At 40.8% G+C, this 11,946-nt stretch overlaps 1 protein-coding gene across 2 annotated transcripts; it reads right to left on the reverse strand.

The window, feature by feature from the left end:
- Positions 1 to 1,596: 1,596 nt before the first annotated feature.
- Positions 1,597 to 11,377, reverse strand: usp38 (ubiquitin specific peptidase 38). 2 transcript variants are annotated; one of them, XM_086211757.1, is made up of 12 exons: positions 11,183 to 11,377; positions 10,860 to 10,984; positions 9,291 to 9,981; positions 8,194 to 8,329; positions 7,959 to 8,088; positions 7,715 to 7,816; positions 7,193 to 7,351; positions 6,919 to 7,112; positions 6,741 to 6,834; positions 6,535 to 6,641; positions 4,547 to 5,894; positions 1,597 to 3,965 (listed from the first exon to the last, which is right to left on the reverse strand). In XM_086211757.1, the coding sequence occupies exons 3-12, from the start codon at positions 9,970 to 9,972 to the stop codon at positions 3,801 to 3,803; spliced, it is 3,117 nt and encodes a 1,038-aa protein (XP_086067883.1). In that variant the 5' UTR covers positions 9,973 to 9,981; positions 10,860 to 10,984; positions 11,183 to 11,377; the 3' UTR covers positions 1,597 to 3,800. The 2 variants fall into 2 exon arrangements, with proteins under 2 accessions (XP_086067883.1, XP_086067882.1); XM_086211756.1 differs by lacking the exon at positions 10,860 to 10,984.
- Positions 11,378 to 11,946: the final 569 nt, after the last annotated feature.

Below are 11,946 nucleotides of genomic sequence, written 5' to 3' on the forward strand. Positions count from 1 at the left end.
CCACCGCGGCAATAGCTTACCAACCGGAAATGGTGCTGTTCTACTTTTAAAAATAAAACGATATCGCGTCAAGGACGTTTGTCACCGGTTTCAGCGGCCGCGCAATTATTTTGACGGCAACTGCTAAAGCAGATATTCCCAATGCTATTCTCTATTTTGGGTATTCGTTGATTAATATTGAGTCTTGCGCTACGAACAGTGGTAGGCAGAGTGAGCTAAAATTATGCTAACTGTTGAAGACTGTAACTGTAGTATACAGCTAACGTCTTGCCTTTGAATGTTACATAACAGCTTTTAATTTGTTAAATTCATCATTACCCAAATTACGTTCCCACATAATACTCGTCGGTTGGAAATTTTATCGTGAAAGTTATTACCAGAAACAGCATTACTATAATTCCGCTTGCTTTACTACAGCGCGGAGGGACAACTGTAAAGCTACAAACATGGGACATGTAGTCCCAAAATCGTTTACGTTCCATCCCTAAAACAACAAAAGACTGTAAGATAGTTCGGTAAATTACATATGACGTAGTCAGGCAGTCTGCGCTTCTGTTTGAATAAAAAAGGGGGCGTCAGACAGTTGAAGAGAGACAAAAGGAGGGTCCACGTTTATGTAAACACAAAGGTCCCAACGAACCTTTGCATGTCTAAACCAAACAATCCATATTGCCTATGCATTCCCCAAAAACATTTATCCAAAAATAGAGCAGTCTCTTTTACTGCTATGATTATATTCTCTGGCAGCAGTACACCTGGTTTACATTCTCTATAATTTAAATGGAATGTCTTTTTTATACAACCACCAAAGGAAAAACTTACATTTGTAAGATTAATTTGGTGCCAAGATCAGCATTGTTGTATTCCAAGATGTAATCAAAACCTTATTTATCAATGTCGGTTGCATTTATCAGGGACATTGTCAACACCACCACACTGATTAAACAAAGGTTTTAATTGCAAGCTTAATATCGATACAGTTTAGCCTGTTGAATCAATATACTGGGCCCAGCACTATCTATTACTGGATGGCAAAGATGTGTGTCCGTAGGTTTAGAATGGTATCTGAGGAATGTTATTGGAATGCTATTGTAATGGTAAATACTTCCCCCGGAGGATGTGTCCTTTTAGTCTATGATTAATGACTTTGCCATTGAAAAGGAAAATTACTTGTCGCAACAGCCTGAATATTGATGAAGAAACAGGGTGCAATTAAAGGTTGAAGACACAATTTTACAGATTTCAGTTAATGAAACTCCTTTCAGTGACATAAAATATTTAGCTTTTGTGTTAGCACATCAAATACATTCTCCTTTCTCCAATTTTATGAAAATAGTAACAACTGTATTCTTGTAGAGAACTCTATGATCTGTTGTTGCTGGAGCTGTGGCATTGTTTTAGGCTTTCTCATGTTGTTTTGCGTTGAAGATTCACAGATCTTATTATAAAATCTTATAATCTTGTGCGCTCCACAACATCTGTATGTCTGACTGCTGACATCACAGTTGGAGCACACTTGAATTAGTTTTCTAAATTAATCCCTATAGAGCCAGTAAGTGTAGTCTTTATCATGTGTGCAGGTGCATACCTCTAAAAAATGTCAAGTATTCCTGCATTTCCAAGAACATTTACACAAATGCAATTAGAAGTGTAATGACCTTGTTGATTAATTATTAAGAGCCACTGATTAGTTTTCTTCCTCATTTCTTTTAAAAGCACAGGGGATGCAATGCAACGTTTCTCCATCTCATTTTCATATGACCGAAACTGAAACTTTGCAAACAGTACTGCTTCATTACAACTGTCAGGCTCCCTCTCTGCCTGTGGAAATACACCATCACTCACTGCTTCATCTGTATTCACTTCCGTTTGTGCACACAAAGCAGAAAATTGGAGCGCAGACAGATTTGTTTTGATGAATTATACAACAGCAAATAGTTTTCCATTTTTAATTGACAAAATAACAGACTAAAAATAGCAAGTTTTGAGAGCAACTCTTGAGGTTTGCAGGATCTACGTACATTGAATTTTTTAGTCATTTTGAAGTTTTCATTTAAAAAAAAAAAAAAGAAGTTCTGCAGATCCAACATTTTAATTGCCACCGTGCATAGGCCTAAATCTTCTCATGAAGAATTGTACTTCCTGAGGAACTTATTAAATTGTCCAAAAAATGCCCCATCTCAATTTGAAGAGGTGAGCACAAATACGCTCTGATTTCAAATTTGCACCAAAAAGTAGAGTCTGTCTTTGGCCACAGTGCATCTTTCCACAAAATATATGCTAATTTTTCCAGTAAATTCTGCATAATCTTGCTGAAAGACAAAAATAAACCAACAAAAGCAAGTTTTGGCAGAGGTAAAGATGTATCATTGCATCATCAAATCCATATTCTGCCACACTCTGATCATGCGCCTAGGTAATAGCTGGCTGTAAAAATATTGCAAAAGAAACGATAGAAAATACGTGTGACAGGAGATCTATTCTATCTAAAAAAAAAAACAACCTGACAGGTCCAGGGAGTTTGCTCCCGTTGGTGAACATCTCTGCGGGAGAAATGTGAAATTATGTAAATGATATGGATGGTAAATTCATGAAGCAGAAAATGAGGTACACTTGACCACAACAAACTCATAACTTAGCTTTCTGGTTTGTCTCAGTGGATATTTAGTTTTCCAGAAACCATGAATTAATTGCCCTTCATGTTCCTTTCAACTCTTGCATTTCATAATCTACGTATTTGCATTTGCTTTCCAAAATTCTGCCGTCAAATGACTTCATCTTACACAAGTAGGCTGCTGGTCAAGTAAGACAATATAGCAACAAAAGCAAATTTGGTGGATAATGAGGTGTGTCTCCAGGTAAATGAATCTCAAAAACTCCGCACTTAATATGAAAAGGCACATAAATCAGCACGGACACGAAAGTCTCCCTGAATGATGAAATCAGAGGAGCGTACATATGCTCTCAAACTGTTGATATAGTTCACAAGTGGCAATTAAGATCCCGAACTGGCCGATCGCATGTGCCGCAACAGAAAGCATTTCCAATCTTCTACTCCAGGATAATTAAGAATGATTATTTCAGTCATATTTACATTTATTGCATGAGATATGAAATCTATAAAATGCCAAAGCACACATCCAAAAAGATTCAAATATCTTGAGTGTCAAACTCCACAGCTCATGACGAAAATCTGCATGCACATCAGAAAAGTAAAGAAAAACCGTGAGCTGCTTGTTTCGAGATATTACAAATTAGAAAAAAAAAAATCTGTTTATCTTACAGCTGAATGCATTCTCCTGTGCACATGCACGCTTGCGTCTGTGTAGGTGGCTGCCTGTGAGGTAACATTATAAACACTCAGATAACGCGAGCAGGTCCCAGACCGAACCAGATTTATGTTTATCAATGAAAATGTAAAAATAATAACCATCTTCAGACTAGTAGTTACTTTAATAATATATCAAATTATCATTTATACCATATTTTTCTCTATTTGCATCAATGACTTGCGCATTTGAAGGTCTTAATTTATAAGGTTAAAATGATGACAAAAAAACCCAAAACTGAATAAATTAAACAGTGGTATAAAAAAAAACTATTTCAAATCAAACCCAGAACCACTGTGGATGTTCTGCAAGTGTTTGTATGTGCGATCTAAGAACATTTCAGTGCTTTGTTTTTTTAAACGAGGTTGTATGCACATCAATGCTATGACAGTACGAGCTCCTTCATGAAGCAGTCCTGATCTCCCTTGGTGTTAGTTCATCTTGGTTTCCTCCTACAAGCTTTGTGTTCTTTCAGAAGACCAGTCTACTAATGGTATTGAAGCCCCCTCCTCCGCCGCCTCCACCAGATGGGCCACAACTCCCTGGTGGGTTATTGTCATCTGAACCGTTGGGCCTGAATGAGCAAGAGGATGAAGGAGCCTGGAGAGCCTGGGTCCGAGCATTGAGTTCTTGTTCCTACGGAGGAGAAACATGTTTCAAATTATTTCTAAATCTGCTAACACACATAAACACACCTGCTCAGAAAATACCTCTTTTAATTTTTTTCACCAAACATTCCTGCAGCACCCTCTAGTGGTTTTTCATTTTAAACCACCAGCAAAAGTGTGGCGGAACATCAACTCACACAGCACAGTTCAATGACTCGTGAAATTACACCTTGCTTCTTATAACAGGACAGTTCAGATTTGGTTTAAAGTATAGACAAAAAAAAAATCCAATACTCTGCAGGATCTTGATTACTTCTAAAGGTACATCTGGTTTTTCCTCCCTCGCTTTCCACATGAGAGAACTTTGCACATTGCTCAGCTCTCATAACCCCCCCTCTGACACTTGAGAGGGTAAAGCATCAAAGAAGTAAAAAAAATCGAATGTCTGAAAACATTGAAAAATGCTACTAATTTCTAATTAACCCTTTAATAACACATTGCCTGAATGTCAATTAGCTTCATATTTACTGGCACATACATAAACAGTGTATGCGTGAATGGGTTGTGCGTCTACATGAGAAAGGTGTTTTGTGTCCTCCTCTGGCTTACTTGTAAATACAGCTTGTTGTCCTTGATAATAGCGTCCAGTAGTTCTTTCTGCAACGGAGGCTCAGCACTCAGTCTCATTCCATTTGCAGTCAGCCCTCTATTTATGTTCTGGCCTGGTAGCTCCTGTTTCCTGTACATGAGCACATAAGCTGTGTCCTTGGGGAAGCGATTAGTAATGTTTTGCACTGATTGAAAGGATGTGAATGTCACTCTGCTATCATTGAACAGCAGCCAGTCCCTTGCCTCCTGGCCACTAATAGCGTGCGTCTCTCCTTGCTCAGGTGGAACTGAGAAGGCTGAGCAAGCGGAGAGACTGCACTTGGCCTGCCCGTTCTTAACGCTCTCCTTGAGGGTGAAGAAATTGGCTGGGTGTTGTGTCCCATCTGTGCCGTTGATGTTGCGACCGTATGAGTAGTAGTGGCCACTCTCAGATGATATACCAGAATGCATCACGACCGAGCTGAGGACATAGGGCACCGACTGGACTGGTGTGTCTCCTCCTCCGTTTATCTGCTCTGCTCCATCTATTCTCTCATTCTCATCTTCTTCCTCATCTCTTTGAGACGGTTTGAGCTTCTTGGCCAAATTCTCACTGCTCTCCGGGGAATCCACTTGCAGAGGGGAGGATGTGCAAGAGGAACATTGTGAAAGCATTGAAGGGTCATGCACAGGAAGTCTCATAAGGGGCGGGATGGTCACGTTGTCTAGAATCTTCCTGCGGATGTGGCATTTGGCATCATAAGAGAAGCGCAGCAGAGTCAGGATCAGGTACTCAGGCGCTGACACCACTTTCATGGTCTTCTCTGCACGCCGGAGAGAGCTGCACTTCTCACAGAAATAGGCATTCTCTTCATCCAGGATCTCTGGAGCCAGGAAATAGTTCACCAGGTCAGGTACAGTGAGGGGAGGCTCATTTGTCACTGGCACAAAATGGACATGGCTGGTTGGGGCTTTGCCTGAACCGGGCTCGGGCATTTCACTACCACCATTGACAGACCCCTGACTAAGAACCTTGGGCTCCTCAGAGGGCCCTGCAGATTGAAGGCCATCTTGGGAGGCAGCAGAGGGACAAAAGGCCAAAGATAGGTCTGTAAAAGGCTCCTCTTTTTCAGAGATGCTGTTGCAGTGCATACAGCGAATACCTGTGATTAGCCTCCCCCCAAACGTCCTTTCTATCAGAGTCCTTCTGTCATCATCCTGTTTGGATTCCGCTGGAGGCAAAAACGACTCCTCTCCTGTCTCTGAAGGTGTCTGAGCAGTGGTTTCTTTGCTGCACGTGTCAGCAGGGGAGGTAACCTTTGGCTTCGCTGATTCCAGGACCTGAAGCGTTTTCTCCTCTTCATGTAACCTTTGGATGCGGAGCGAGGCAGCAAACATTTAAGGAGAAAAAAGACGAGTGTGTTCATTAGGATTTATACACATACTGGTCCCTTTCAACAGTCATAATGTTTCAGAAGCATGCCCTTTAATTCACTGCGATGTCTGAGCAGAAAGTGCATGTTTTTCTATGTTTTCTACTTTGCAATAAATACCAAAATAACATTTTGTTATTATTCATTTGACAAACGCAACAAATAGGAAATACTTTACTGTGATTTAATCAGATTAATATCAAAATATCAAAGAAACATTTCCTGAAAAACAAGCTGTGTGAAAGCTGTGAGCTGAAGGAATTCACTGAGGCAGTGCTGAAAAAAAAAAAAAACTTATGAAGGGATAAACTGAAAGATAAAGAACAGGTAAAAAATATGGCATAAACGGAAAAAAACCTTAAAATTCTAAAGTTGGAATTTAAGTTTCCATTCTCTTGTGTAAAAATCATTGTAGAAATCCTTGTAGAAATGGTTGAGAATCTGGAAAATCAGGAAAGAATGCACTCAACACGGTTCTTAGAGATTTTAACATTGTGACATATGAATAGTTTCTGAAGCTCAAAGAATGCAAAAACATACATTAGACAGTATATGTAAACCTGAATGCAACTGTACCTGTCTAGAAGAAAGCGCAGGTACTCAGAACAGTCCTGCTGAGCGCCCATGTTGAACCAGGGAGGTCGAGACGCTTCCAAGAAGTTTCTGGGAGCGTATGCTGCCCTCTATAGGTAACAGATAAAGACCACACACACACACACTGCTGTGTCATTAACTGTCATACATCCACCTGGTGATCTTACTTTGATTAAAACAACACAAACCTGAGTGTGTGCCAGGAATGCAAAGAGCATCTGGAGCTTCTTCATTAGCGTGTCGGAGCCGTTTAGATGCAACGATAAGACGTGCCGCCTGAAACTGAGCATGAAAACCAGATTCTTATTTGAGCTGAATGTATTCACAGTGGAAAAAGTTTAATACAACTAGGAACACATGACTCACTCTGTGGCCATGAAGAGAGTCTGGATGATGCTGTTCATGTAACAGGTGTTCCCCAGGTTGACCAGGCCGGTCCTGCCTGTCTCAGACTTCCCAGCATGCCTCAGTGGGCCGGAGGCGAAGGAGTTTGACTGGGATGTCCAGGCACTTTGATTTAACATCAATTTGATTTTCTCCTCTCCAGGTTTTGGAAGTTCCTGATGAGATGTAAGTGAAACAATCTGAAACAGAACTTATTTTGGCTGACTGGTAAAACCAAAGACCTGCACTACTTTACCTTGATGGCCTCTAATATGGGGTCGTACAGGTCGGGGAAGCCGGAGTATTGATACATCATGCAGTGTATGAGTTCAGTGAACTGTAGCAAGAAAGCCTTACTGGTGGGGAGTCCATCTGTCCTCAAAGACTGGACTAGATGCACCACATGTGGAATAATCTGTTGGGATGAAGAGAAAAGAACACCATGGCACTGAAACACTGGAATGTACTGCGAATATGAATCATTTAAATCTGTAGCCGGAGGGGGTGGCGCACAAAAAGAATCCCACAGAGGGTTCAGTCTCATTTGCAAAGGATTTTTGAGACTGTTCGTGTTTTTTCAAGACTAATAAAAATTGGCCGACTCTAGGGCCATTGCTCGACGTTTAAGTGCTTCACACACCATTAGTGGGAGGCCGTTGGCGAGCCAGGGGTTCTGGGAAAAAATTAATTTAATCCAGAACAGAAGAAAAAATGTGAAAACCAATAAAGTGGCCATATGAGAGGGAAATGAGCTGTGAGGAGGCAGGAGATCTCTTACCAAATGGAATGCCTCTGGAGAGTGCTGGAAACTCAGCAGCATGTGGGAGAGGACAGCGAGCGCCCCCTGCCGCACTATCGGGTACCAGAGGCGAGTAAATACCTGAAAAATGTTGGGGGGAAAAAAATCCTCATGAGATGTACAGAAACACCGTAAACGCTCCGATGACTGAAGTACTTCTGTGATTATTCAACGGCTGAATAATATTTCTAGGACATTAGGAAGAGGAATTGTGACAACAAACCATTTCGATTTTCAGCAGAGTGACATCTATGAGGATCGTGAACTTCTGAACTGCAGCGAGCCCTTTCAACAGAGCAATGACCCACGTATCAACATGTTGGGCCAGAGGCCAGGACAGCCAGTCTATCATCCTGACCAGACAGAGGAGAAAGTTGAGAGTCAATAAACTGCACTGTCACCTCCTCCATGAATTTACAAACGCAACTCATGTGAAATGACTGGACGTGTGACGGAACCTGCAGAGGGCTTTAGTCATGCTTGCATCTTTGACATTCTGATCTGTGGTGAGGCTCTTGATGAGCACCGTGATCATCTGGACTGGGATGTGCTGCACCAGGCTGGCCAGAGCGATGGACGGGTCAAAGGAGGGGTCTGAAATATAGATCAGAATTAATGATGAATTATGAATTGATGAATATTTCAGTGAGGACAAAATTGTAAAGAAAATGTATAATCGAGTTTAGTACAACAACTTCCAGACTCCTGTACAGATTAGGGATACAATGGCAGATAATTTCTAAATATGATTTAATAAATATATTTGTGTTAGACTGATCGGTCCAAACTGACAATGTTTGCAAGTGTTTTTTCCAGGCACAAAATACAAATATGATATAAACTTGTTATACAGATCACATTAACGTTTGCAAATATCCATTATCTTTGAAACCAGTTGTAAAATATCAGGAAAAAAAATCCCATACAGAGCATTCTTAGAGCAGATATCAATGCAGTTGATGGCAGCTTTCAAAATTTCACTAAATAGACATTTACTTGGTTACATTTGTCCTCTCCCTAACTTACTTGCTAGTTTTGGGTCTAATACAATATCTGTATTTTCTACAGATGCAAAGACAACAAACAAACACACGTCCTACGACAAATACACGCAAAGTTTTTCTATCATTTGTGCCCCACCAAAGCTGCAAACTATCTTTGGGACAGCTCTGAATAGGATCACTAACACAAAACTACAATTTTTACTTTTGCCGTGATTCTCTGATGCCATAAAAAAAAAAAAACATGTACCGGAGCAAATGTTTATTTGTGGTTGTAGTTCTTGAATCAGCCATTGCTCAAAACAATAACAATGTGTGTAATGAGGCTACCTGCAAAAAGAACTGAACAAAGCCAATAGTACTGAGTATGGTTGGATGAAGAATCCGAGTTCATCTCTGACTGACATGTTTACTACTGTACATGCCCTACCCCTTTATCCCCCGCAGTACTTATTGTTTGTTGGGCCGTTCCCTTCTTATTAGTGTAGTGCCCATTGTTTGACAAGTTGTTTGTGTGATGTCATTCTCCATATAGAGAAGCAAAATACTCTCACCTGTGGAAGAGATGATGGCAAAAACCTCCTGCAATGAGGGCAGCAGAGTGGCTGGATCAGCCTTCCAGATGTTCTGCAGCAGCGCACTGACCTTAGTCACCTGACCCACATACTCTCTGAGCTCCTGCTCTTGGCTGGCAAAGCAGTGGAAGTAACTGATGGTCCTAACCAACTGCTGGCAGAACAAAATGCCAGACTTATCCCTCGGGATGCACTGTACAAAGTCTGACAGCATGGTGCTGAGGCGGGCGCAGAGGGCAGGATCAGGACGTTCACACACCATCCTGAGCACCTCCACCTGGATCACACTGAAGATCTCCAGCACTGAGGGGCAGCTGATGAGCAGCCGCAGACAGCAGTGAATGTAGTCTATGGCGGCTGGGTCTTTGCGGTCCAGCTGGTCAAAGCCCTGCTGGAGCAGACTCACGACAAAGTCTTTACTGAAGAAACACTCAAAGTCGGAGCGATGATAGCGAGCATAGGCTTCCAAAACCTGGTAGCCAACCTGCTTCTGAAAGGCATCATCACCAAGCAAGATGAGCCGAGTGGTGAGGGTGAACAATGCCTGACACTCTTCCTCTGCCACTTCTTTCTCTGCGGCTTCAACAACCTTCTTCACAATGGCCCTCTTCACCGGAACAGTATGATCGGAACTGATGAGGCCCTCCAAAATCTTGTCCATTGTGAAAGTCTGCAATAGGCAAATTGAGGAAACAATAACACTTTATATGTGATGCTTACACACATTTATGAGATACATTTGTTACATCACAACATGTCCCTTTGCTTTTAAAGAGGCTGTCCTTGACGCGCGTACAGAGTTTCACTTTCCACCCAAAACATCACAAGCATCGTGTGGATTTGTTGCGTGAACACCGTCAGCATTCAAATTCAGACGGTGGAACCAGGCAACTCGGTTGTCTCACTGGATTGTAGACTACATAGACCTCTTTTCAAACAGATCCTTCATATGGAACGGGAAAAAAATTTAAGTCACTGTGGAGAGTCTTGTCACAACTCTGGTCATCTTAAAACAGGCCATTAATCTTTCTTTCTTTCTTTTTTTTTACATACTTTTATACTTGATACAACAGAGAGAGTTCTATTCCTTCACAGCCACTTTATTTACTGGCTTGAAGAACTCAAGGTGAAAGAAAATGGCTTTGAGAAAGAACTCTACCAATCAATATCGCCATTAGTAAGAAGAAAATGGTGCTGGATTTAAAATTAGATGTATCCATTTAGAAATTTAAAATGCCACTTGATGACTGGAAATAAATAAATCAATCAATCAATCAATCAACAAACAAGAAAAATTTCTAAAGTGACAGTGTAATCACTTAAGAATTTTTAATGCTTACACTTTATTACTTTTTAATATTAGACAAACATAATTGCTGGTTTATGCCAAAGAATTATACTTTTTAGTGCACCGGTTTGAGCCAAATGTCGTTCATTTTTAAATATAGCTCACTGTATTGTGGGTTTTAAAAATTGCAACTAAAAATAAACTGCACATTCCCGCAAACGACGTGATCATTACGTTAAATTTGCATGCCAGTGACTCACCTCTGTTATGCTAAATCTCGCCACTTCGGGAGGCAGATCGTTTCATGCCGGGGAGCTAGCTAAAGTTAGCATTTTACATGTAGCCATGACATTTCACGTCCCAGAAGCACAAAATGACTCGAGCACTAAAAACAACGGTCCAAGGGATCCATATTCCGTTACCACAGCTACAGTTAGCATAAATAATCGACCGGTCAACGGCCAAAAATGAACAAAGCGGTCAAACAGGCCCGATGTTAGCTGGTTAACGTTAGGTGCCACTGACTTGGCATAAATACCGATAGGTACTGGTCAGACATAAACGGTGTACAATCTGCGCTTACCCAAATCAAGCATGTCAACTATGTCAGACCTGTAGATCCTCAACAGTCGGCTGATGTTATGAGCCTTTTGACAAGTAAAATCGTGTTATTTTGGTTAATGTGATCGCCCGGAATCAGCTGATTAACCTGACGCCTGCGTCATTCTTACGGACAGAGATGTAGATAGGACCCGAAAGTCGCTCCGACTTTTGTCTTAACATTGCCCGTTGTTCTGTTATTCAACTGTAATCGTAAAATAGTGGTACTCCGTGAAGAATATTTCCTAATATTGAGGTGAATTTATTAAGAAAGTAGTCCGAATTTTTATTACAACGTTTTGACGCTTTTTGTGCGATTTCTGCACAATTTATGTGCTGCATTCAAGTTCCTCGTTGTTCTGTTGACCTTATTGTAGTTCATCTGCTGACTTTTAATTGTCTTTGTTCGTTGCAGTTGGAAACTGGGTTGACTAATTTCTTCTCATTAAAATAATTGTGCAAGCAATTAAACAGTATTTGACATATAAGATCAGCTTCATTAACTATAAGTGATTTTAGAATTTGCACATTATGTCAGCACATTAAACAAATCAAAGCAGGCAGTGGTGTAATGCATGTCATCCATCCAAATAACAATATTAATCAAACTAAGAAACATAACTTCATTTCATTTAGCATTAACGTACACACGTTATAATGGGAATTTGCATTGGTTGTGTCGTCAATGTCCTGTGTTTGAAACGGAATTCCCACATTTCCCTTTTGGTGAATGCTGCATGGCCAACT

Source organism: Aulostomus chinensis, chromosome 8, assembly GCF_037954235.1.
Source record: "Aulostomus chinensis isolate RoL2024-O1b breed Wild chromosome 8, RoL_Achi_v1.0, whole genome shotgun sequence".
Classification (NCBI taxonomy): Eukaryota; Metazoa; Chordata; class Actinopteri; order Syngnathiformes; family Aulostomidae; genus Aulostomus; species Aulostomus chinensis.

Excerpts from the sequence above, each read along its gene's own strand:
- usp38 (XM_086211756.1), bottom strand. The coding sequence starts at position 9,972 with ATGGACAAGATTTTGGAGGGCCTCATCAGTTCCGATCATACTGTTCCG. Across the intron at positions 8,330-9,290 it reads TGCCATCATCTCTTCCACAG|ACCCCTCCTTTGACCCGTCC; the intron begins GTGAGAGTATTT and ends TCTATATTTCAG. Across the intron at positions 7,352-7,714 it reads CTCCAGAGGCATTCCATTTG|ATTATTCCACATGTGGTGCA; the intron begins GTAAGAGATCTC and ends TCATCCCAACAG.